The sequence below is a fragment of the Tachypleus tridentatus genome, chromosome 2 (assembly GCF_004210375.1).
Source record: "Tachypleus tridentatus isolate NWPU-2018 chromosome 2, ASM421037v1, whole genome shotgun sequence".
NCBI lineage: Eukaryota > Metazoa > Arthropoda > Merostomata > Xiphosura > Limulidae > Tachypleus > Tachypleus tridentatus.
In genome coordinates, this window is record NC_134826.1 from 146,995,269 (window position 1) to 147,022,821 (window position 27,553).

Consider the following 27,553-nt stretch of genomic DNA (forward strand, 5'->3'; position numbering starts at 1 on the left):
TTAAATTTAATCACGTTTTCAAATTTAAATGTTTTACTGGTTTTCAAAACTGTTTGCCAAATTAATGTAATTCTTTCAAAACAATTACCATTTCCACTATAAGTATAAAAAAAGAAGGAAAATTTTCCACCTGGACTCTTTGGTAGAGTGTTCCAATCTTTTTATTTACTCTTGAAGTGAATTTTTTTTGACAGTATGAGTGAACATATTTTGATAGCATGACATCACAACAGGTAAACATTTTCAAAAATGTTTTTACAGATTAATATACTTTTGACATACGTTGCTATTGTCAATTACATACTATATCGTTTATTGAACAAGCTTTTATTCAAGTTTATATATAAGCCTAATGTGTGCTTTCTCTTTAGTGGAATATTACAAACATATTTACGCCAGTGCACTTTAAACGTTTAAAATATGTTATATAATAAATGCAAATATTTTATGCCTCAAATAAACTTTGAATGTCAAAAGTGCATAACTTCCCACAAGGAGCAAATAAAACTTTGAAATTTTACTTAACTTTCAGGAGAGAAATAAATTTTTGAATTAGGGTAAAACCATAATGATAATATATTAGACTTTTTAAAATGTTAATAACAGAGTGAAATGATTCGTTATATTTTGTTGGAGTATATACTTTAAATGTTTAGAAAACTGGTCCGAGTTCATTCTAGCTACAACTTACAAGCAAGAAATATTAAAGCCTTTGATTTAGATAATTGCTCATTTTATACAGGCATATAAGCAAAACAAGTCGAAAATATTATATACAATCCAACGAATATTAGTTGTGACATCTTGAAAATGTATACTTAATGTTTAATATAATAAGTAATAACTAAGGAGTTTTTTTTTTTGTATAAAACTACACAACGTAAAAGCACAGCAGTAAATCACCTTTCTCAAGTCTGTCTACTTGAATATAAATAGACTACGTAAGTTAACGACAAATATTTCGTACAGCAATGCACAACTTTTGGTCATGTTTATCTACGTAAAGAAATAAAACTCACCTTAAATCTCGTCCACTAGTGTTAAAAATTAATAGAAACAAATTAACGATTGCTTGAAACCACGCAAACAAGAAAAACAGTTCATCGTTGTTTTGTCTGGTAATAGTATTCATTTGGATCGTTGTATAATAAAAAATACTCAACCCTTAGCTGTAAATGTAGTTTCTTCTTTCCAGCAGGTTGTTTGAATCTTGTACACTATTTAATACAACCCCAGACAGTTATCAATTCTGTTTATTGATGTTTTGACGTTGAGGCAACTAAGTTCGCACATTCAACGCCAGTACCTCAGTCGTCACTTTGTCAAGCATTCACATGACCGCAGTTCCGTATCCCAACCAAAACAGAGGATATCGTATTACTTATGACACGCCATCTGCTGGTCGTTGTCGAAAGACTCAAAATTACAAGTTGTTTTATTATGTATAATGTACTTTTTATAGTTTTATTTATTGATCATTATTACTCAATCTGGGAACTCAATGACGAACTAATATGATTTTTCTATATTTATGAGAAAGTAGAATAATAAATTATCTTTAAATATTAACAAAAAAATCAAACCCTTGAAATACAAAAAATACACTACTTAAAAAATAATAAATTTAGAGCTTCTAATGAGAAATTAGTTCTAATACAAAATAAGAGTAAGCCAATTTTAGAATCTAAACTTTAAATGATAAATATTGAGTTAGTCTAAATCTCTAACATTGTTCCCAAATATTTATAGTTGAAAGATAGTTATTTTCGCGAACTTTCAAATCTGCAAAATATTCTTAACTCCAATACTTTTGTGGTAACGATCAAGAAATAATTAATTTGTCAGCACAAACTACTTTTTGTTTACATTTTATAACATGTTTAGAAAAATATCATTATAAAAACAGCTCTCAGAAACTTTTCTCAAATAGTAGCGTCTCAATAAACATGTTCAGTTACTGAGTGTAATGAGTTTATCCACCTCGCAACATGTCCGATGGGCAAAACTTTTATACAAATTCTATGTGACTCCTACTTTGGTAGCTATAAGTTATTTAAAGATTAAAATTATGCTAAATCATTGGGAACTTTTCAGTACATTTATAATTCTAAATGTGTTAGCATATATACATTTAATATAATGTTCTTTCTGTTTCATAAATCACACAGCTATACAGTAGGTTATCTATGCTCTAACCTTCGCGAGTATCGAAACACGATTGTAAGCATTATAAATTCTCAGAATTATCTCTGAGCAGAAAAAATGTATTGTCAATGTATCTGAAGTTTCATCTTCTGATTAATTAATACATTGGTTTATTATTTTTTTAAATTAAATAGTATTTTCACCTCGATCTTATTTCGGTAAAACAAAACACATTATTGGTTAAAAATATAAATAAATATATTTTAAGTATTTTGTAATCCTACATTGTTATATTTATGAAAATACATTTTTAAGTGCAGGTTCTAACTAACTCGTTTAGGTATGTAAGTTATGACCTCTAATTTGGTTTAGGACAAGCTCAATAACCTTGTCCTTAATCTCACCATAAGGTGGCAGTAACAAATTTTGAGCATGCGCACTTCTGAGAAAATGAAATGACTTTGTGCCGGGCGAAGATTATTTTATTCAAGTAGCATAATTGGTTATTTACGGATATTTGGTGTGATTCTGTGCTTATGTAAACGTATCACACTATAAGCAGTTATTATTACTAGGGTAAAAGAACGTAAGTAATTTATATTTTAATTCCAGAATACAGTGTTTTATTTGTTTGCGATTAAATAAAATTACCATATTCTATACGTTTAAGTTTCGGCTTTTCGTGATGACGAGAAATCCATTGGAAGTAAAAATGTATTCTCCAAACGGCTGTTATGAGTATTAAAACTTTAATTAAAAGAAAGTACAAAACAACGTTTCGACCTTCTTAGGGCATCTTCAGGTTAACAAATAGAGAGTTTGTTAAAGAAGAGAGTAATCAAGAATGACTACTTACGTTATGAAGAATAAAACTAAATTAAATACGAACTCGTTCTTTCACTTTAGCTTTATCAGCGGGCCTTCTTGAAGTTCAGAGACGCCAGGACCACTTCAATCTTTGGAGGACACTGGCTATAATACAAATAGAAAATGGTAACACGGGAAAACAAAATAAGACAATTAATAGGCTGAAAGAAAACGAAACATAATCTGAACATTTAACTTGTATAAATAATTTGCAGCTCCAATATGAAAGTTTCATTTTGGTCTAATTGGGAGGCATATAAAAACAAGTTACCTAACTTAACAAATTAAAAAAAAAAGATTTGAAAAAAATGGTGTCTAAACTTGAGGCCTAAGCCAAGTAACTCTCCTGGTCCTACTCCTTATTGACCCTGTTTATCGGTTTTTATTAAGAAAACTTGAACTGGAAAATCTAATAACCTCCAGTTGGTATTGCAATGATAATTTTAAATTTCTGTTATGTAAAGTATAATATATCAAGTGTCAGGGTATACAAGTTTTATAAATTATACAGTAAATTTTGATGATTTTGTGAGTAAGGAATAACTTTGATGGGGTCACTGTTTTTCTGTCTGACTTGCTTTTCTCTTTTCTTGTTGGAGTTAAATATAGTTGGAGATTATATAAATATTGTAAGATACAATTAAGTGTTAAGAAAGTATCTATCTATGTATATGTGTGTTTTCTATATTTATATTGCTTTTTATTAGTGTTTTCTTTTTAATTTTCTGATCAGAGCTAACTGCATACTGAAAGAGAAACTAAAAATCACTTGACTGATTGTTTTTGTAGCATTATTACTTATCACAGTACTCATTGTTAATAATGTTATTTTAATCTATTTATTAAACACTTATGCTTATTGTGCCTACTTACTGAAGTTATTTCTGGAAGTGGGACTAGGTAGGAAGGTTTGATATAATTCAAAATTATATTTGATTTCCTGACTGTATTTCACACTTTAAGTTTTGACTAACCTGTTTTTAAAGTATTTCAGTTTGTGCAAATAGTGTGTCCACCAATAGATTGTTCTAAATGTCTGTCATCTGTTGAGTAAAACTAAAATTTCATAGGATGTAGATGGCAAGGGACCATTTGGTCCTTTAAGACTGCTCTTGTATATCCGTGCTGAGAAAAGTAAAAATATAAACCCTTATTTTATTTTTCAGTAAATTATCATTTCTCTTCACAACTTGGTATAAAGTGCCCATCTTTACTCCTGCTGGGATCACAAGTCAATCACTGATTTTACTTTCAGAGAAATAAAACTAAGTGAAGCCCAGCTGCCTATTATTTGTTTTCATAATCTTAAATTTGTTTTACCTCTTTGTGTTATCTTTAGCTCAAAGAAATCAGAGGCCTTTAGTATTTTGAGGAGCATATCTCCAGACCTTCCTACAGATAAACTGTCCTCACCATGTCTTCAGAACTACTCTAGAGAGCAAGAGCACTTAGCACCTGCTATTGGCAAAATTTTACTCTCTCAAAAGTCTCAATCATATTGACTCCCAAACATTGGCTGCCCTATAATTACCTTTTTTTGACCTGCAATGAAGATGAATATAAATACATCCCCAAATTCTGTCTATCAACAGATACCTGATTTTATGGTTTGAGAGAGATTTATCTTCAACAGTGCCAAAATTTGTTTATTTAGTCACAATGTTGAGTTGGTTCTCATCTGTATTTAACATGTGATGCAAGTTATGATATCCCAAGTGCATTATCTTCCATTTATTCTACATGTATCAGGTACAGTGTAGTTGGCACACTGTTATGTTTTATTAACTTCTTAGAATGAATAGTTATATTCACCTGTTGACTGTGTAGTTAAGTTAGAATAATAAAATTAACTTACTGGTTAACTGGTTCTCTTGATTTTGAGTAAAGTTAAATCAAGTAATAATAAATTGGTGTTAAAACCAGTAGATGATATTGTATTACTTCTTTGTATTCTAATTATAATTTGTAAATTAGTCTTAATAAAATTCATGATGACAAGAAATCTGCTTCAAGTAAAAATATATCTCAGGGTAGCTGGTATGGGTATTAACACTTTTACTAATAAAGCAAAGAACAATGTTTTGACCTTAGGTCATCTTCAGGTTAAGAGTTTGCAACTGGCCATTGTGTTTCTTTTTAACAAATTCCCTCTTTTTTTAATCTGAAGATGACCTAAGATAGTTGAAATGTTCCCTGCTTTATTAATAAGTGTTGACACTCATACTAGCTGTCCTGAGATATAGTCTTGAGAAAAGTTATTAACTTCATCAGTTTACTTCAGTTTATAGCACAACAGTTGTTCATACAAGTTAATAATATAGTCTCTCAATAACTCAAACTGATGAGTTTAGTATTCTTCGGTGTTACTGGTGGTAATGAGAATGCTGCTGTTTCATGTATGAAAATAATGAAATAAAGGAATCTTGATGTTTTGGTTGGTCAGTCTATTAAGTTGTCCAAGCAGTGTGCTATGTCTAGAGTCAAGGCATGCAGGATTGTTGGTTGTATTGACAGAAACATTGATTATAACTCTAAATAAATTTATAGTTTCATTGTGTAGATAAATTTTTAGACTTTGTTTGGAGTATTGAGTTTCATTTAGAATTAGGAGAAAACTGATATATGTTTACATTTCTTTAGGAAATTGATGGTGTTGATGTGTAATATATTTTTGTCTTAATGGTAAACGGTAAGACAAAAGGATAAATATACATGTTTACAGTGTAATAGTTACAAGTTAAATGTTTCAAACTGTGGTATTGACCTTTGGAATGGGTTGTCTTCATATGTAGTAGGTGCAGTAAGTTTAAGAGAAGGCATACTAAGTACAGTGGTACCTCGGTTTTCGAACCACTCCTTCTTGAACAATTTGGTTTTCAAACATATTGTTTGAGAAAAAAAATGTCTCGGTTGTCCAGCATAAACTCTGTTCCCAAACCAAGCTGTCGTGTCCGAACCCGAAATAACCCAACTGATGACCCTTGACCATTTTGGCTCATGCCAAGCTTACCCAAATCATTTTACCGCACCTGTCGCTCAGTCCACACCCCTGATAAAATCTGTTGTGAACACTCTCAATTTTCTTTTGTTTTACTAAATATTCTGATTAAATAAGCCACCACGGGGTTAAAGAAGGATAATGAAAGCAGCAAACCAAAAAGAAAAGTTGTTAGAGCCACAATAGAGGTGAAAAAAGATCTCATAGTGAAGTATGAGAGTGGTGTTCGCGTGTTACACAGTTTGGTATGGTGAAGTCTACAGTCTGCACCATACTGAAAAATAGAGGTCATCAAAGGAGCTGATGTTGCAAAAGGAGTGACAGTGCTTACGAAATAAAGATCACAATCAATGGAAGAGGTAGAAAAACTTGTTGATTTGGTTAAACGAAAAACAGTTAGCTGGTGATAGCATTTCTGAAACCATCATTTGTGAGAAAGCAAAACAGTTGTATGCTGACCTTTTGAAAAACACCCCTGGAACAAGTGCTGATACAAGTGATGCCTTTAAGGCTAGTCGGGGGTGGTTTGAAAAATTTAGGAAGAGAAGTGGCTTATAGTGTGGTGAGACATGAGGAGGGTGCCAGTTTTAACAAAGATGCTGCTGATAAATTTGTTAGGGAATTTAAGGACTATGTAGAAGCTGAGGGTTTTATTCCCCAACAAGTGTTCAACTGATGAGACAGGCCTCTTTTGGAAGAAAATGCCAAAGAGGACCTACATCACTAAGGAGGAGAAGTCACTGCTAGGACATAGGCAATGAAGGACAGGCTAACTCTATTGTTATGTAGTAATACAAGTGGGGACTTGAAATTTAAGCCTTTGCTTGTGTACCATTCTGAGAGCCCAAGGGTTTTTAAGAAAAATTATGTCCTGGAAAGTAAACTAAATGTCATGTAGAGGGCTAATAGTGAAGCATGGGTAACCAGGCAATTTTTTTATGGAGTGGGTCCATAAAGTGTTTGTCCTAAGTGTAAAGAATTACCTCACGAAAAAACAGTTGCCACTCAAGGCCCTTCTTGTGATGGACAATGCACCTGCTCACCCACCAGGCTTGGGGGACGGGTTGGTGGAGGAGTACAGTTTCATTACGGTGAAGCTCTTGTTCCCTAACACGACTCCTCTCATTCAGCCCATAAACCAGCAGGTCATATCAAACTTTAAGAAACTCTACGTCAAAGCACTGTTTCAAAGGTGCTTTGAAGTGACCTCTGGCACAGAGTTAACCCTTAGAGAGTTCTGGAAAAAATCACTTTAATATCCTCCATTACTTGAGGATCACAGACAAAGCCTGGAGGGAAGTGTGTTTGAGGACCATGAACTCAGCCTTGAAGAAATTGTGGCCAGACTCAGTAGCAGATAGCGACTTTGAGGCTAAGCCTGTTGTCGAGGGTATTGTCTCACTAGACAAGTGTATGGGCTTGAATATGAGTCATGATGATGTGGAGGAGTTGGTGGAAGACCACAACACTGAGCTCACCATGGAAGAACTCCAAGACCTTCAGAAGGAGCAGTGACAGAAGGCAACTGAGGAAGTGTCTTCAGATGAGGAAGAGGGAAGGGAGGATGTTCATAGTTCACTAATCAAGAAAATGTGTGGAAAATGGAGAGAGCTGCAAAATTTTGTGGAAAAAATTTCACCCTGACAAAGTTGTAGCAAACTGCAGCATAAACCTTTTCAATGACAATGCCATATCTTACTTCAGAAACATTTTAAAATGCAGGCAGAAACAAACCTCATCAGACAAGTTTTTAGTGAGAAATAGGTCCAGTGAGTCTCAAGCAGGTTGTAGCGATGCAACGAGACAGAAAAGAAAAAGAACCCCAAAAGGAGAGTTGTCTGACGATTTTTGGAAGGTGACTCCCGTTCCAAACAATAATAATCCCCCCTACTGTCCACATTCCTCACCATCTTTCATTTACACCTTCAGCTCTCCTCAGCACAGGTAAAGTGCAGTTAAATTTTCATTTATTGTTTTTTATTGTGTTTATAGTTTTTGTGGTTGACATGTAAGTATAATTATATAGGTATAAATAAGCAATATTTTTACTTAAAATGCTTCATAATCCGTAATTTTTGGAGGTCTAACGGATTAATTTAATTTACAGTATTTCTTATGGGAAAATTTGATTCGATTTTCGAACAGCCTTCTGGAACGGATTAAGTTCGAGAACCGAGGTACTACTGTATTTAAATAAGGACTGGTGCAGATGGTGTTTTTGTTTATTTGTTATATATCTTTAGTCTGTGAAATGTATGTTTAAATTTTCTGCTTACTTTACTTTAGTGGATGAGACAGCCTCACTGAACCAATAAGGTCCCTTATCTTTATATTTTATGTATTGGACAAAGGGTTTTGTTGGAATGGGCTATAGAAGATACAATTATTCATGTTATACATATTTATTTATTTTGAATCTTAAGTTATTTTAGAATTACTACAGTTGTCATTTGCTACATGTGTCAAATTTATCACTTGACACAAGTCAATATGTACGGTTCCTCAGCATTCTTAATACAATTAGAAACACCCTGGTTTAGTTTCTTCAGGAAACTTTAGTAATTTACAGTTATAATTGTTCTCTTCCAATTGTTTTTAATGTAAAAGAAAAATTAAGGCTTAAGCAGTGTCCCTGAGGCACCCAAATACCAAAAAATATCCATTAATGACAACCTTCTGGTTCCTCTCTCAAAACAAACCAATTAACAGATTCACCAGTGTTTAACAATGCAACACTTGTAGCTAATAATTTGTGACCTTTTAAAAAGTTAGGTACACCAATTTACTTAACTTTCTTTGTTCTAATAACATCCTTAAAGTTAACAGACTAATACAATATTTCTCTTTGCTGATCCTGTCAACTGTTAATTATCTTTAACATTTCACTAAATGACTTTTTAAAGCTGTTTTTATCAGAATTTTTCTCATGATAAAGGAAAGATTAATTGTTCTCTAATTTTTATCTCTTTACAGTAACATCAGCAACTCTAATCTCTAGACACCTGTCCACTTTCTGTTGACCTGATAAAAATTAGAGAACATGTTTCATATCTGGTGTTTAACCTCCACCATGGTAAACCTTTTCTGACTTGAGTGCTTTATTTATTTTTTATCTCGGGGCTTTCAACCAACAACTTACAACCACGAGATTAATATCTACACACTTCGGATCAATTCCAATATTTCTTCTGGAATGCTAAAAAGTACAAATATTTATAAAACCTTCTCTTGTAAAAACAAAATAAAGGAAATGTTTAATGCTCAGCCATATTATACTTTTCTACGATAACATTATCAACAGCCCCTGAGGGTCCAATTTTCACAATAATGTATTACCTTTTAACAAGAGATCTTCTGTTACTTTAACATCACCAGCCAGTTATTTCTCATAAGCCCTTTTGGACTTCCTACTTTATTTAGTAACCAAATCCCTGGCCTACCCAGTTTTCTAAATCTTCCAACTCTTAAACTTGTGGTATATTTCTCTGATTTCATCTTCATCTCTTTTCCCTTTTCTGTTTTTTCCTCCACATCACATTTTCATACACTGTCCCAATTTGCTGATGATAAATCTTCTCATGGTTTCAGAATTAGCTTTCTGAAAACAGGATCTAAAAGTTTCACATCTTAACATGTAGTCAAACATTGAACATAATTATGCAGTGATTACTCTTCCACAGTTATAATGTTAAAGGACTATGTAGGACTTTTGGTCCACCTAGGCCATCCTGTCCATTAAATTAAATACTAAAACAACTCTAGTCCTTATAATTAAAATATTTTTTCGGGTTTTCCTTTAAAATGTTACCCTACTTTAACAGTTATAATTATATCATTAATTGTAAACAGTAATTATAAAATGGCATCCTTTCTGGTAGACTCTGACAGTTTGGTGTAGAAAACTACCCTGAATCACCCCCCATCTCTCCTTGCTATCAACTTTCATACAGTTAAAACCAACATATCTAAAACTAGTCTACAGTGATTATTGTGTCAATGTTGTTATTACCAACTGTGATTTCTTTGTATGTATAATTTATAATTTACCCCCTTCTCTCTAGTCAGGTTGACTATTGCAACTGCCACATAAAATAATTTTCCCTCTTCAGACTCCTGCTGGTAATCCATGTAGATTCTACCTCTAAGCTTCCTTCTTTTTTTTTTGTCATAACCTGTAAATATCTTAACTTCCTCAAATATCCTTTTCCCTAAAAGGCTTAATTGGAGCCCGTTGTCAGCATACAATTCACTCGTACCTTGTAAATTATCCCATGCATGCAAACAGTCATATTGTTCAGGTTGTTTACCTGACTTAAGCCTTGCATTCTGCTAAGCAATTTAATCCCATGTTTAGCTGAAAGGACCACTCACTTATTTCCTTCTGTAAAGTTTTGAAGTTGGTTCTTATCTAAAAACTCTTCAATAACTCAACATTTTTTTTTCTTAAATTAAATAGCCAAATATAATACTTTAACACCTTGTAGGGCAAAACTCGTGACTCTCTTCAATTTACAGTCAGTGTCTTTGTGTCTGCAACCTAAAGTCTTGTATGATAAGATAATGAACATTATCTAGGCCTCAGATATTTTGTAATAGTTTTCTTCAGATGATTTTCTTCATTATAAAGTATTTTGTAGAGCAAGGTTTTAAGAGTAATTAGTTTTATTAGGTTTATTTTATTAGTTTCATTAAAATGTAAAAGACTAAGTATTGTGTAAATGTAAAGTTTCTTTATAGATGGCGTATTGAAAAGGTTACATGTGAACATAGTCATGAGTAGGTTTTAAAGCTAGGAAGTTAGATACATGTCAACATAATTATTTGGTATTTGCTGTTAACTTGAGTATTTTCAAGTGTTGGATAGTTACATGAATGTGAATTATACTTTGCTTAGGAATAATTTTTGTGCAGTTTTGTAAATGAAGTAAATAATCTTTTGTAATCTTGCTTTTCAAAATAGAGATTTGAAGTTTTGAAATTCTTTTTAGTAGAGCTTACAAAAATGGAGATTGACTTCATTCTGGTGTTCAGAACTGAGATTAATTTGAGTGTTACTTATTGGTGTGGATGTGAAGGACTGTGTCAGATTTTAATTTTTCTTGTCTGCTGTGTTGGGCAAGGGTTCACTTAGGTGGGTCAAAATGCCATCTGTTTTGTTTTTACTTTTGTTCCAATGAAATGTATATTTTGATTAGGAGTCCCTGTGTTCAAATGATTATACCACTCCTCACAAAAAAAGGTCCATAACATTGTGTAACTTTGTTTATTCGTGCACCACAAGTAAAACTGTTTGTGAGTGGAACTTAAGATAAAGCCATAACCTTAAAAAAACAAACCTTTACAAATTATAGGCCTGATTTTGTTATGTATTGACATGAGCGCAAAATCTCGCACTTACAAAGGGATAAGTAAATAAAACCAAAAAAACTGCCTAATGTTTGACAGTGATAACACTTGCTGGGTTTATAAATTTAGCGATTTATTTTAACAATTTAAAAATCGTTAACAATTGCTTAACCAAACTTGAAGGGGTTTAAAGCGTTTATCCAATATAAGTCTTAACGGTGTAGTCGTAAAGAAGTAAAGTACACTGTATTATAATACAGTTTGTAATCGGACAGAACTTGTGCAGTCGTAATAAATGTTTACCAACTGGCCTTATATTTAACGTCCTACACGAAAGTTGTTGTCCGATAAATGTTTGAAATGACACTAATAATCCACGAGCTTTCATCAAAGCATTGGTTAGATCCAAACTTTGTTAAAATCCGTACCAAGTTACATTCTTTGTTGTATATAGAATTGTGAATAACTTAAATGCCACAGTACATTCACGTTCATTTATAAATATAATTGGTCGAATTTATAAATGTATAAACAAAATAATTGACATAATGCTATTTATTTTCGCGGACCAAACACCATAATTAAACTATTTGCAGTGTCTCCCTCTGGTGTGTCCGTGAGTTATATAACATAATTCTCTACCGAGCGTATTTTATTTTAATTATTCAAAGTATAAAGTAGACCCTGAAACAGCGTGAAGTTTAAATAGATTAATACGAAATCACCCACTTACGCCCCAAACTAGTTAAAGAAAACAACCACTCATCGTTTGAATTTCGTCAGCTGACCTACAGTACCACACGAAGCAAGTCGCCACGTTTTATCACTTTATGGTTTCTTTGGGCATCGTTAATGATTGGCTGCCTTGCATATAATTGATACTGTGCTAAGTTGTCAGAACAGACGAGATTTAATCGTGGTGTGACATGTTAGGCAGATATAAGCGTTTTTAAAAAGGGTGGTATTTATATCGCAGCTGCCTTGTTACCATCAGACGACAATATTTTTGTTTCTGTTAACACTGTATTTTTAGTAAAGTGACATCCTGTTTTTTACCCATTCTCTACTACCATTCGGGTCACGTGCAAGCAAGGTCATCTACAAAGGCCACGGAGCTCGCTCAAAGGAGCAAACTTGTGTTTACTTAGTCACTTCAACAACGTACGTATGTGTACTCCTTCAGTATATGGAATGGTTTAAGATTCTTTCACATCCTGTATTAATTCTATAACGTCAGCTTTTCCTAAATTCTAAACTACTGCGCAACTGGATTTTGTAAGTATTTCTAATTACTGTATTGGCATAATTATGTATTAATATTTTCACATTGAAGCAATTGCAGCGACAGTGTATCTCCGGACGGCTGGTATTGGTATTAACACTTCTATCAAAATAAAGCAAAGAACAGCGTTTCGACCTTCTTAGGTTATCTTCTGAAGGAATATAATGGAACACCTTTATACCTATATTAAATTAACCAAACAACTAACTGCAACGCCCTCTACAATCTCGTACCCAAGAATGTCGAAATGTTGTTTTGTACTTTATTTTAATGAAAGTTTTAATATCTATACCAGCCGTCATTTCATGGGTTTCTCGTCATTGCGAACTGCAGTGACAATGTCTTATCTGCTAGTGGAGTTTTTTTATTCCTCTTTTACGGGGACTTTACCAAACCGTAGGGTATTTGTGACTTGAATATAATAATGCCTTAAATATGGGGCTTTATGCAACTTTGAAGAGAAGTCCAAAACAAATACTACCAATAAAGTATAAAGACCGCATGTACATCAGCACGCATATTGGGCTTTGCATAATGAGTGTTGGCTTTTGATCTGGCATATTAACTTTTAAACGTTCTGCATATGGGTTTGATCTTGTTTCGTACTTCAAATTTTGTGTATTTACAATGAATCCATTTTCATTGTAACAGTAGATTAGTCTGAAATTACACCACCTAAGGATTGATCCGTTAACCCTTTAATAAAGACCAAACATGATCCCTTCTAGGGAGGTAGTAGTCGTCCCAAGTAACAATAAACCTGTCAGTTTTGAAAAATGGTTTGGGAAGTTTGTAATATAGTTTGGAAAGTAATTTAACAAAGCTTTTAGAATTTGATCGGATAATCGACATGGTTTCACTAAGGGAAATACTCGTCTTAAAATATTTTTATATGGTTTGAAAACGTTTCTAAATATGTAGATGAGGGTAAAGGTGTGGATTTGATGTATTTAGGAAAGTATTTGACAAAGTGTGACATAAAAGGCTCGTACAGAAACTTGTATCGGTAGGTGGTGGGAATGGGTCAGTTTGTTGGATACATAAAAGTTTATTGCTCTAATCAGACTCCACTATATCACCACTGTCATTATCCCTTATGGTTTGAAAGATGTTTGGGCTAATTATTTGTTTTACAGAACTCGGTGTTTCTTCCATGAATACTGAACTATTTCACCCACAAATGGTGCGCTTGACTTTGAAACAATGAAAATAAAGTATTGTAAAATACACTGCCTTAACATGCGATCATGAGCACTTACGAATTTTCCCTCTGTGACTCACCGGTAAACTTAAAAGATGAAAATAGTAAAAACCGAGCGCTTGCACAACACAGTTAGCCTATTGTGTAGCTTTTTTTTAAAAAACAACCAAACCAAACCTTTGTGACAAGTAGTATTGTCCAAAAAATAAACAACTTTCGCATTTACAATGTACGTAACTCAAATTGACATAAAACCTATCAAACATGAAGTGTAAACCTACCAGGTACTGATAGGACTGTTTCTGTTATTGACGATGGTGAAACACCCATTTGAAGTAAAAATGCATCTCAAAGCGAGATAATGTTACGGTCAATCCCAATATTCGTTGGTAAGAGTCGCTCAAGAGTTGGCGGTGGGTAGTCATGACTGCCTTCCCTCTAGTCTTACACTGCTAAATTAGGAACGGCTAGCGCAGATAGCCGTAGTTTAGCTTTGCACGAATTCAAAACAAACAAAACCAAAACCTTATCACGTTTATATTTTTAATCTTCTTTGTAATCTTGTCTCCAGTTTACTTGATAATTTTAGGAGTTTTAGTTGAATAACCATGTTTTTTCTAATGTAATAATAATAATACCAGGCCTAGGATAAAATGAAATCTTTCTAAATAGTTCTATAAATAAATGAGGCTATTTACTGATTAATACGGTTATATATAAAAATAATGGGAAAAAAAGCTAAAGTCGGACTTTATCACAATGTATGTTTAACTGAAAAGGTATTTTTTAAGACAAATTTTTGGAAACATTTATTTATTTATTCTCATGAAATCATGCTTTTTTTTTGTAACTTCATTACATTACTTTCTGTAAGAACTTAAGGGGTGTATACACTAATACTTCCATGCACATGTTTCTTAGTTTCAGTGGACAGTTGTTTTTATCTGTAATTATTAGGTTGTCCAGAAATAAATGTTGGAATTCTCCCGATGACATGCAGAAGCTGAATATTGAGTAACTTATCGTTGATTGGTTTGTTTAATCCAACGTTTGTTGCTTACAAGGTGTCTTTATTATCTACTGTTTCAACTCTACTCAGAATAAGTTTCGCAACCCCCAAGGCAGCATGGACAAGAAGAACGTTCATCTGATTTTCCTCTGACTTCAAACTTGGACGAAAAGTCACCGAAACTAACGGAACATGAACCAGGCATTCGGCCAAGGATCTGTTATTGAACGTATAGTTCAGTGTTGGTTCCAAAGGTTTCGACATGCAGATGAAAATCTTGAAAACCACAAAGGTCGTGGAAGGAAGCCATCCTTAGATGAAAACACATTAAGGGAAGCAGTTGAGACAAACCCTCCCACAACAGTACGTGAGCTTGTAGTAAAGCTAGGTACAAGCACATCAAGTATTACTAACCACATGACTGTGATTGGAAAGACGAAAAAGTTAGATAAGTGGGTTCTGTATGAGCTGGCTGAAGGTCATCAAAATCGGCGTTACATGAGACCTGACAAGGATGACACTCCAAATATTGAATTAATTGGTAACGGATGTTCTGCCTCATCCACCTTATTCCCAAGACCTTTCCCTTACTTTCATTTTCTCGAGCATTTTGACAACTTTCTGAACAACAAACACTTTCAGTACCAGGCAGCTGCAGAAGAAGCTTTCAGGGAGTTTATTGACCATACAAACTCTGATTTCTACAGCAGGGACATAAACAGCATCGTTACACATGTTGAAGCAAATGGTGCTTACTTTGATTAAAGCATGTTGTACAATACTGGTTTATACTTTTCTAAACTTTTGTTCAAAATCGACATTTATTTCTGGACAACCTAATAGATTTGGCGCTAGTAGTATTTTAGTAGTTTTAGTGGAAAGTTACATATAATGCAATACCACTGATGGGAAATAATTATTTTCACTGTGCAATTGCTATACCTACAGTTAGATATGGCGTCAGTAATATTGTAGTAGTTTTATTGGGCAGTTGCACTATCTGTAATTAGATAGTCATTATTATGAATGAAAGCTAAAAATCATGTTTCTTTTCCATTTCTCGTTAAGAGTGGTGCACAGGTTTTTAAAAAATCTCACCATACTGTATTTTAGCAAGTATGTAGATTTAACAGTATAAATGGGTGCGAAACGTATAAATTGCCTTCGCTCTAATTACACACATTTCTGTGTCACTTCCTATTGGGGCCCGGCATGGCCAAGCGTGTTAAGGCGTGCGACTCGTAGTCTGAGGGTCGCGGGTTCGCATCCCCATCGCGCTAAACATGCTCGACCTTTCAGCCGTGGGGGCGTTATAATGTGACGGTCAATCCCACTATTCGTTGGTGAAAGAGTAGACCAAGAGTTGGCGGTGAGTGGTGATGACCAGCTGCCTTCCCTCTAGTCTTACACTGCTAAATTAGGGACGGCTAGCACAGACAGCCCTCGAGTCGCTTTGTGGGAAATTCAAAAAAACAAACAAACAAAACAAACACTTCCTATTGGTCAGTAAACCACATTTAGCAATAGTTAAGACTACTATGTGGTAGTAGTCTTAACTATTGCTAAATGTTATGTTAAGAATATATCCTAATAGTTTTACTTTTGAGATAACCAGCAATGAGTAGGTATTGCATACACATTATAAGACATGGATCTAGTGTATTGTCATTGAGACGTCTTTGTCTTGAGACAGACTAACATAGAAAAAAATAGAGAATTTGATACTCTGTTCTGTAACCAGAACTTACGTTGTTTATTGGATAAAGATCACTTTACGTTGTATAGTTGCTTTTGTTTAATGGATAAAGATATTTGTACTTTAAGTTATGTAGTTTCTTTTTATTGGATAAAGATCGCTTTGTACTTTACGTTGTGAAGCTGCTTTGTTTTGGTTTATTTGGATTCACATTTTCTTCCATTTAAACATTGTTGGTTTTTATGTGCACGTGCTACCTTTCTATAAACGAGAAGCCGCGGAACTGAAAGTAACAAAGCGTTAATAAAAGCAGGATTTTCACGGTGTGGTCAAACTTTTTTATAAATTTATTCATTATGAATGACTCGCCGCATTTTCCAACGGCTGAAACGGTGTATATGTACGGTTGTGATATGCAACCATCTGATGCTTTTTGGTTGTTTTTTCCTATGTAGAAACTTTTGTAATATATTTTAGTTGTCATAGTTAAACTTGGAAAGTTTCCCAGTTATCAAAATCGCGCACTCGGCTTGGAACTTAACATTGAACTTTTCATAGTGTAATTTGATATATTTATATATTTTAAGATTGCCAAAAAGCATGATGTTTTATCATTTACCAAGTTCGTACCTTGAATGGTTTGTTAAATATTTGTCAAGAAAGTACACTAACAATAATTGTAATTAGAAAGACAAATATTAACGTGAATAAAAAAAACTGTCTACTTAGATATACTTCAAATATTACTGATTTGAAGCATAGTCCGGAAAGTCCGGGTTTTGGTTAATGTCATTGATAATTGTAGTGTGCGATAAGCAAGCGAAGGCGGATATAGGAGTTGTTGAGATAATTATGTGAACTTAAAGTGAGCAGTACTTGTTCTATTCCAGTACTGAAAATTAAAACGATATATCCGTTATTTTCAAAAATATATTGATATGTTTATTTTATTAACAAACATTAAGGAGTTATTGTGTATCATGAGCATTACTTGTACGTACATTTTGGACCTACATTTGGATTCGCACTTTCAGCTCTCTCTGGGACAGCGATAAGCATACGGATTTCTGACGTTAAAATCAAGGGTTCGATTCCCCTCGGTGGACACGGTTGATATCCCGATGTAGCTTTACTATAAAAACGCCCAAGTACACATCCCTACTTCCAAAAATCCTTTGTCTTTGTTCATCTACGGATAAGGTTAGTAAGTTGGCCACAAGAGAGCGCATTTGCGTGCAAGTCGGTCAGTTGTATAGATTAACTATTCATTTTTCATAATTATCGTTTTTCTCTACAAGACAGGCAGTTGGTAGTTAGAAAAATTAGATTAGTGAGCTCTGATATGCAGTTGTATATTTCTCATTTACAACTTTAATTTTGATTATAAGACAACATTTCATAATGTTTTAGAACCAATTTCTTTTTCTCCCCCCTATCGTTGACTCATTAAAATCACGTAAAACGTACTCTGGAAGAACAAAAGTTACTTAATCATAAACATCCACGTAGTTCATTCCCTGCAGTTTTTTAGTTGCTTGGGTGTGACCTAATAAGTGTTTCAGACGTTGAATCCAGTAGATCGCTTCTCATTACTACAGGATCGCACTTTGCCCTATGGAGCCGTAGATGTGTCATAAGAGAGACAAGTAGATATCACTTCAATTACACTAGCCCTGTTGGCTATAGGTGCTACTATCTAGCTGTCACCCCCCTCCCTTGTTCTTTCAGTTTATAATCAGGAACAGCTGGTGTAGATAGTCCCTCAACTATCTGAAACAAATACTGCTTTTTAATAAAAGAATTATACTACTAGTTTTGGGTTTTTATAATAATTGAGGTTCATGGTTTATTCGTTTCTCCACAAAGTCCATTTTATAGATGTTGTTGCAAAGTTATAATCATCTTTGGTAGAATTGGAGAACAACAAAGCTGACGTAAGAAACCAACTTGCAACAATTTTATTTTAGATACAAAATGCAACACCATGGAGAACTAAAAACATATTTAACAAATCAATGAAGTTGATTCAAAAGACTTGTGATCTCAGAAGATTAAGTTTTCACGAATCATTCATGGTGTTCCAAGTTTGTGGATTGGAGAAACGTAAATTATTTGCTATCACAACTTTGTTGAGAATGTACAACATTGTGGTCCACTCATGTTTAACCTGTCTAGCAGAAAAGACAATAAATACTTGTGAATGATAAACAGCATTAGACACCTACTGGGCTAAAAACTAATTACGTTTTTGCAAATATTAGCATAGGTTATTTTCTTTTTAGTATTTCTTCCTAGAGAGAAGAAACAAAATGGGAGATAGAACATGTTTTGCTGAGGATTAAGTTTTTCCTGATTTTATGTACCAGAGAAGTGTTATAATGTGTGATTTTGTATGAAAATAAATCTATCGATACTGACCAATTTTGAATACTTTTAAAAATAACATTTGAAGTTAAGATTCATTATAATAATAATAAAAGGTTAGTGAAGAAAGTATTCAAGCTGTATGAATTTCTAAATGTCATATCTGAAAACATTCTTCATAAAAAAAACCTTTTTATTTGGGTTGATTAAATCATGTTAAAACAATTTTCAACATAAGTCGTATTACAAACTCCAACTGATGTACAGTCACAACGGAACATCATGCATCAGAACTATATTTTGTCATTGTTTAGTCCATTTGTATTCAGCATGATACCAACAAAATTGAGTGCCTAAAGAAAAGACAAGTAACAAATATTTCCAGTACAAACTATACATATACTTAGATTATAAAGAGGTGTTCAAGTTGAAGATTTAGAATTTTCAAGATGGATATTCTTTGGAATTGCTGATCTTGAGGCAACAGGACCATCCAGAAAAGGTCAAATCACTCCAAGTAATGCATACCCAGATTGCTTCCATGACATATCAATTCAGCAGTTGTAAATTTCAAAAGGTGGTGAATGGAACATGTATTCATGCTATTTCATCCAGATCTACTGATCAAATCACTGTGTGCAATTTTGTATATTTCTGTGCAGTTAGACCACTGAAACAGTCATCCTTCTACACTGGGTAGATTACAGAAAGCATAAGAAAGGAATAGTGCGATTTGTGCATGACAGTTCTTATGACCAAGCCTCTTCTACTGGAACTGCAAAGCAATTAACAAAAGTGGTCATCAGATAGAGCACAAGTCAACATGGGCCTTAATTAGATAGTGAAATTTAAATTAATTCACTGTAATTAACTTCTGTATGTATGTGTTTTGTTCTTTGTTTCGGTATAATTGTATTTACGAGTTGCACCTATTATCATAAAGACAGTGAAAAGATGGTTTAATCTAATAACTATCTGTGACTTATTTGTTAATAAAATGACTAAATGTTTTTAATAACATTCCTTTTATGTAGTGAAAAAGATGGGGGTAAATTACTATTAATGAATTATACCTCAGATTGAAACTAGACATTGATTTTAAGAAATTTAAAGAATCGTGAAATTTGATACTGCTTCATAAAATACGTAGTGTTTTAAAATAAATTACACTTGTATTTTTATCTGTCAGTGTACTGTATCTTGTCTAATTTAACAACATGCTCAATGTAAGTAAAGCGTGTATAGTAGACAGATTTTTGATCAAACATAATTCTCCTGTAAGTATGCTACCTATAGCAGTGTTTTAAAGTTTTTTTAGGTTTGATAATAAAGTCCTTGGTCTTGCATGCTGTTGTTTAAAGTACAATCGATATACAAAATTTCATTAACAGAAGGTGCTAGAAAATTGTAAATTAAAAATACAGCTGTTGCAAGTGTCTTGCATAACCCATTGAAATTGTCGAAGCATTTATGTCTGATTGATATGGTTTTCACCAACTTTTAATACCTCTAAGGTTCTGTGTCATGATTCTGTATTGTATTTGAAAGAAAGTTTTGTCATATCAAAGGCAGATTTGGGAGGATTTTTTTTTTTTCCTTTTCCCATCAACTATTTTTGGGCTGTGGTGAATTAGAAGTTGTATTAATATTGTCAGTGTTAGCTGATTTAGGTGTTATTAAACAAAACATAAATTGGCCCTCAGCTTTTACACTGTTAATATGTGAATAATATAGAAAGAGTTGTAATCATTATACTTTTCAACCTTATATTGTATTGGGTTGTTTCTGTTTAGTCATTACCATTAAATTGTAGTTTTTGAAAATTGCATGTTACAATGGAATATTAGTTTTAACATGTGAAAGTGTGTATTGATGATAGTTTAGCTTGCACACCCTTTTTTTTTTGTTATTAATTATATTAAAAGTTTACAAACATGTCGTATGTCCATTAAAGTTCCCAAAATTCAGTTTTTGGTTTCTTATTCTTTTTAGGTTTAAAATATTATTCCATAAACCAGAAGAAAAAGTTCTTAGAAACTAATTTCTGGAGGACTGTTTACTTACAAATTACTTCCATTACAAATCTTTAACAATGAATCACTCTGTAATGAATCATAGTATGATGAACCACTCCATGATGGATCATATTGTGAATGCAAATGGACCTACTGCAACTAGCTTTCTTCAAACTCTGATGACCACTATAATAGTGCATCAGATGCACAACCATAAATCCCCATCTAAAACTACGACACCCTTTCCTAAACATGATGATCGGCCATCTCACTTCCAACCATTGATATCTCCTAATTTGCCAACAATAAATGATCCTCCAGTACAAGATGATAGTAGTCCTTCTGCACACGGTGGTCACGATGGTCCTTCTGCACACGGTGGTCACGATGGTCCTTCTGCGCACGACGGTCACGATGGTCCTTCTGCGCACGACGGTCACGATGGTCCTTCTGCGCACGACGGTCACGATGGTCCTTCTGCGCACGCGCGGTCCGCGATGGTCCTTCTGCGCACGACGGTCCTTCTGCGCACGACGGTCACGATGGTCCTTCTGCGCACGACGGTCACGACGGTCCTTCTGCGCACGACGGTCACGACGGTCCTTCTGCGCACGATGATCCTTCCGCACATGGCCACAGTGAACATCGTGGTGGTAATAATCTGGAACATAGTATGCAGGTAATAAGTATAATAAAGAGTTAATTGTTTTTCAAATAAAAGCAGTAGCTCATTTACTTTTACACACACACACACACACACACGCACACTTGTTCCATTCTTTAAACTGTTGCTCATTGAAAACAAACAAGGGTTTGATCTGGTTTGCTTATGTCTTGATTATAAACAGAGCATCTGTAAATATTCATTCTAGTTTGTAAATGAGAGTTGAAATGTCCTGTATATTATCCATGTTGCTAGCCTAATATTAATTGACTCTTTTTTTTGTTAAAATATGAACATTTCCAAAGTAGCATAATATTTTTTTTATTCTATATTCTCTCAGTTTGAAATCAGTATCACAATAATAGCAGATGGTAAAAGACTTGAACATAGCAATCTGACTATAATAGAAGTGTAAAAACATCTAAGGCAAAATCAAATATACTATTCTCTTTAAAAGAAAACGTTTTCTTGTTGCTAATGCACATGGAAGAGATCCGCACTTATAAGATAGGAAACCAGTATGTTCACATTGTAGTTATTAATGGAAAACATAAATTTGTGTTTTAAGACAAGAAGGACATCAGACCAAATGAAACCTGCTACAAAGAAGAGTATTTCTTTGACGTATTTCAGTTTTAAACCTGACATATTTTTTATGAAATTAGAATTGTTCTAAACAGTGAAATTTGCAGTTACTCGTGGGTTTTACTGACTAGTGGAATCACAAGTTTAGGCACTACCTAATCTCAGTTTTCACAGAAAAATGTTGGTACGTTTGTGCAATAGCAGCTACATTAAGTAGAAAATCGGGTACATTATGGACTTGTTGAAAAAAAGTGATGTACATAAGATCTTTCCTGTAATCTTGTGTTAAACAGTTACATAGTTGGATGATTATAGTTATGTATCTGTTCAAGGCTTAGCTTTAGAAATACAACTATTTCTAGTACTATGGGATCAGTTACTGATTTTGTTTGATTTTTTAGTGCAGATGTACTTCACAGCAGGTGTGGAAGTGACCATACTCTTTAGACAGTGGCATGTGACAACAGTTGGAGGTACGATTAATTATAAACACTCACCTAAACTTTTATTTTGGAAATTTAATAAGCAAATTGTTAATTCAAATGTGGCATGACTAAAAAGGTTAATATTACTTTAATCATTATAGCCTTGAATAACTGACTAATTTGCTTAAGTTTTAAGTGTGAGATAAAGTTAGCAGTTGCATATGAATGTGTTTTATTTTCTAGAAGTATTTGTTAAATAAGTTTCTAAATTTTCCAACAGGCTTGATTGGATCAGTTATTGGCATATTTATTTTGGCAATGCTTTATGAAGGCTTAAAGTTCTTCAGGGAGCATCTGTACAGAAGAAATGCTTCCACAATTCAGTATGCCACAGTTGCTGTTACTGGACAAAGTAACAACTCTGGTGTTACGGAAATTCAAAAAGTGACAAGGTAAGCATTAACTTGAATCTTTCAAGTGTTTCGTGTTGTACTACAACAGAATTACTAACCTAAATAACTGAAAGAATAAATATAACAATCAGTTAATTTGTGTTCACTGTTTTATAAATGCTGCTGTTGATTAATTAATAAATAATAAAATATTCACAACTGTCAATGTTGTGGTTATTAAGACATTAGAAACATTTTCGTTTGAGCTATGTACTATTATGCTACAGTTATCTTTAATTGTATTTTATTTTAGCCTTTTGTATTTTTTTTTTTTACCAAGTTTAAAAATCTGAAACTGTGGAGGGGGGGGTGAAGAATGTAAACTGGGTTGCCAAGCCCCCTTCTCTTTCATTCACGTTGCTAACCCTGCTTACATACAGTATAATTTGTAATGAGAAGTTTAGGAATGGTAGACAGAATCAAATTACTTCAGTGTCTTATTTATTAAAGAATTATACAGAATTATTTGTACTGTCAACAAGTTATATTCTGTTTTCACTCAACTTTGCTGTTAAAATGCTTCAAACATCAAATTAAAAGTTTGATACAAGTTTCTCTGTTTGATTACAAATATTAAAACTGACACAATGAATTGCAGGATTTCTAAATTTCTAGGGATATATCTATTTAGGATTTCTGTGAGGTTTTTACATATTTTGTTTCCACTGACTTGGACTGCTTAACATAGGATTCTGCAACATGTAGTTAATCAGATAAGTGTGAAGATGTTTTCTGTTAAGCCAATCACGTGAAAATATCTGTCTGCTTGTACATCACAGTGAATAGTATGAAGGAACACTGCAATCCTCCGTAATTTGCTATTATGTAAAGAATATTAAAATTTAAGTGCATAATTTTCTAAATTATTTTAACAAACTCCTATTAAGATTCTAGTTGCCATTTAAAGTCACTTTTATGTCAATCTGAAGACTTTCTCTGTAAAGAGGTTATTGAGAAATTGTCCCATCATTTTCTTGAATGCATATTTTAGGTCTGGGTTTAATTACTAATGTATCAGTAAACTGGAACACTTGTTATATTAGAATATAAGATTTGTTTGATGTAACATGTACACAGAATAGTATACTTGTTGTTCACCCTTGGGGTGGTGGGTTGGACATGTAATTGAGCTCTGTATTTCAGGGCTAGTGAACTATTTGAATCCATGTAATACCAATACTGTAATACTTAAAGAAAAACAAATGTGGAAGTCATGGAACTGGCAGGATACAAAAGGTCACTCATGAAAACTATAAGAAAGAGACAAATGGAATTTCTAGGACACATCTGTAGGAAGAATGGGATAGAGAAACAGATGCTATCTGGAAAAACAGAAGGGAGGAAAAGCAGAGGGTGTCAAAGAACTAACTATATCGACAGCCTCAATAACTATGTCACCAAGAACTCAATGAGCAACATCGGTTGATAAGGAGGATTGACAACAGAGAAGTCTGGCATGCCATGGTCGTCGATGTCTGCCGCAGATTTGACACATGAAGAAGAAGAAGAATACCAATAAAGTATTCCTTGTACTTGAAGATGTGTACATTATTAGAGTAACAGCCAATTCTTTAATGTTTCTAGAATGGTTGACAAAACCCTTGAGAATTAAAGAAAAACGTTGTCTTTTTTAAATGCTTATGAACCTACCCCCTTTTGAATAGCTCTTCATCCTACACACTGTAACCATGTCGAATGAAGACCGTCAAGGCTCATGTCATGGAATCATAAGTTTGATTCAAGACTTTTGATGTGTGTTGGGCAAAATTCACACTTTAAAGGAAAACAAACCTGTCAAGATGTTTTTCTTGAAGGATACTAGACCTGTCATCACCGATAAAAATTAAAATTTGAAGACCTGGTACTGGCCCTTGAGGATATTGGAAACCTAGTACAGGCCCTTGAAGAGGATATTTTATGGAAAAGAGTGGAATGTAAAAATATTGACTGATAATTATGTGGATGTTCCAGTAGTAAGCCCTGTAATATTGTGGCCAAATAATTCAGGTTAGCAGCAAGGTAGTGACTTCATTGTCCACTGCTTCATTAAAATGGAAGATTACCTGTTTAGGTGTGTGAAGTATTTAATAAGGTTTCAGTAGGTATAGTTTGTTAACTTTTCTCGGCTACAAAAGATGGAAGTGATCTGGTGAATCTAACTCCAAAATGGAAGTGAAACAAATGGTACATTAAATGTGTTTCAAGGAAGATGAAGTAATATGCCCTCTGGTGACATTTTGATGTTCCTGTCTTGATGACTTTAACACATTGTTAAACTTCTGTTGTGGTGTCGCCTTCTTTCGTTCTACACATGTTCATTAGTCAGGAAATATTGACATATGATAAAAGTAATTTGTGTCAGAAATATGAAGATATTGATAAACTTGTCTGTATTATTTTTCAGATTCTATTTTTTAATCCATTATGTTTCTAGTGTACAAAAAACAGTTGCATTTACTCTAAAATGTTTCTTTGCCCTCAAGAGAATCTTATGGTTTGCGGCCTTCATATTTCTATGAAGGAACTGGGCATGAGATTTGACCTAGATGCAGCTGTTACCTGTTTGTTTAATATAATTTAATAGGGGAGCATGCATAGCTTGTACCTTTTTGTTATAGAAGTTTATCTAGTCTGAATTGACTGTTACCGTAGGGAATTCATTCATTCTTCAAACTTTTCTCCCATCTGTCTTATTTTTGTACCGTAGCATATTAAGGTGATTTGATTCTATTTGTTGTCATAGAAACTGATGTTTCATGTCTTTTTTTTTCACAGAAACAAGATGATGAGTGTCCCACATCTGATCCAAACTCTTCTTCACGTGGTGCAGTTTGTGATAAGTTATTTCTTGATGCTTATGTTTATGACATATAATATGTGGGTGTGTATAGCTATTGCTCTTGGTGCAGGTGCTGGATTCTTTCTATTTGGTTGGAAGAAAGCCACTGTTGTGGATGTGACTGAGCACTGTCATTGATGATTTAACAGAGCTATAGAAAACAGTTGTTTTATGTTTAAAGTTCATATTTATCTATACATGTATAAAGAAATGTTGAAAAAAATTCTTCTATGGAGCTTGGCTTGCTGGTATGACAGCCAGATGCATCTGTTCTTATTAGATGTTGTCACAAGTTAACCTCCAACGTGGTGATACTATATATATGTGTGTGTATAAATTTCGAGATAGTTTTACTTTGGTGTTATGGAAGAATGAGCGTACTATAAACACACAGTAATACTTTTCGATAAACGCAAACTGTTTATGTAATTGTTTGTGTCCTTTATTAATATACTCACTTTATAAGTTCTAGTTAAGTAAGTTCAAACAATTTGATTGGAAATTTATAAAAATACATTAAAATGTTTTAGGCGTGTGGTTACTGGCAGCTCATTTCATTTTAACTTTTATTAATTTTAATCTTCTGACAACTAATAATAATAGTCTTGTGAAACTTAATATTTTTTATGAAACTAGAACTATGAAACTTTAGAACTTCTGACTTGCATGTTTTCACTTCCTCTCGTGAAGATACTATTTGGATGATTGTACTTCAGTCTTATATTATGTCCTCTTTGTATTAGTAACTTTAATGTTAAAAGAATTGTGTAAATTGAAAGGCCAACAATTAAGAAAAAATTTAGTCTTAACATTTTAAATTACTCTCCATACTAATTTACTGTGTTTGTTGAACAGTTTTTGAATTGTCTACTCTAAGGTAAATGTTACCGACTCTGAGGAATAATAAGTAACTTGTACGTAACCCAGACTTTTTATTTATAATACTTAAACAGTAGCATAAGTTATAAACATTCCCTCATTCAAAACCATGTATGCCAGTTACCCTTGTATCTGTAAGTAGCATACTTCCATCAAAGTACTGAATCACTGAATACCTACTTGTATACCAACTTTTTTGAACTGTTTAGTAACTTGCAAATGTGTTAATTAACAAGTGGAAGACTTGGTGAAAATACAAATGTTGGTATGGATAATTAAACTTCATATTGGATATTTCAAACTCAACTAAGTTAGAGGGAAGGGGACATGCTAACCCTCTCGGATACTGGTAGGTGATCAATAACCCTTGTGTTAATATTGAAGTTTTAACTTGTTAGTATTTTTAAACTAGCACGATGTGTCCATGAACAGAATATATTAAAAGCGGGCTGTGTTGGATTGTGTTAAAATTATTTTGTACAGTTATCGATTTGTCAGGCGAGACTTGTAGAAAATGTCTGCACAAATTAAACTTTTCAATATTATTCAAATTTATCGAAGTGTCATTGACTAATGTAGATCTATAAAGTTATGACGTGTATTTTTTTAAAACTTTACTGAAAGGAAAATGGTAGAAATCGTGCAGTGATAAAGGTGTTGAAAAATGAGTGTGTTACATGATTCATTCCATTATTAGTGACATTTCATCTGACAGTGTATAGGACAACTGATCTCTGAAGCAAAAATATGTAGATTATTGGCAAACAGTTCCTTTGATTTCTGAAA

General features: G+C 33.4%; 1 protein-coding gene and 1 long non-coding RNA gene across 13 annotated transcripts; one reads left to right on the forward strand and one right to left on the reverse strand.

The window, feature by feature from the left end:
• Positions 1-2,576: 2,576 nt before the first annotated feature.
• On the forward strand, positions 2,577-27,435 carry LOC143245328 (high affinity copper uptake protein 1-like). Of its 12 annotated transcripts, none has more exons than XM_076491545.1 (6): positions 2,581-2,731; positions 17,579-17,744; positions 20,901-21,602; positions 22,579-22,645; positions 22,878-23,049; positions 25,825-27,435. In XM_076491545.1, exons 3-6 carry the CDS (start codon positions 21,597-21,599, stop codon positions 26,024-26,026), a joined length of 447 nt encoding a protein of 148 aa, XP_076347660.1. In that variant the 5' UTR covers positions 2,581-2,731; positions 17,579-17,744; positions 20,901-21,596; the 3' UTR covers positions 26,027-27,435. The 12 variants fall into 12 exon arrangements, with proteins under 12 accessions (XP_076347657.1, XP_076347656.1, XP_076347660.1 ...); XM_076491550.1 differs by lacking the exon at positions 17,579-17,744 and adding an exon at positions 3,052-3,138 and having other exon boundaries at positions 2,587-2,731; XM_076491547.1 differs by lacking the exon at positions 2,581-2,731 and adding an exon at positions 12,170-12,517.
• Positions 2,842-10,723, reverse strand: LOC143245329 (uncharacterized). The gene is made up of 3 exons (XR_013025572.1): positions 10,382-10,723; positions 9,347-9,608; positions 2,842-3,117 (listed from the first exon to the last, which is right to left on the reverse strand). It is a non-coding gene; the product is annotated as an uncharacterized LOC143245329 (long non-coding RNA).
• Positions 27,436-27,553: the final 118 nt, after the last annotated feature.

Excerpts from the sequence above, each read along its gene's own strand:
- LOC143245328 (XM_076491541.1), top strand. The coding sequence starts at position 9,051 with ATGTTTCATATCTGGTGTTTAACCTCCACCATG. Across the intron at positions 9,084-22,578 it reads GGTGTTTAACCTCCACCATG|ATGTACTTCACAGCAGGTGT; the intron begins GTAAACCTTTTC and ends TTTTTAGTGCAG. Across the intron at positions 23,050-25,824 it reads GAAATTCAAAAAGTGACAAG|AAACAAGATGATGAGTGTCC; the intron begins GTAAGCATTAAC and ends TTTTTTTCACAG.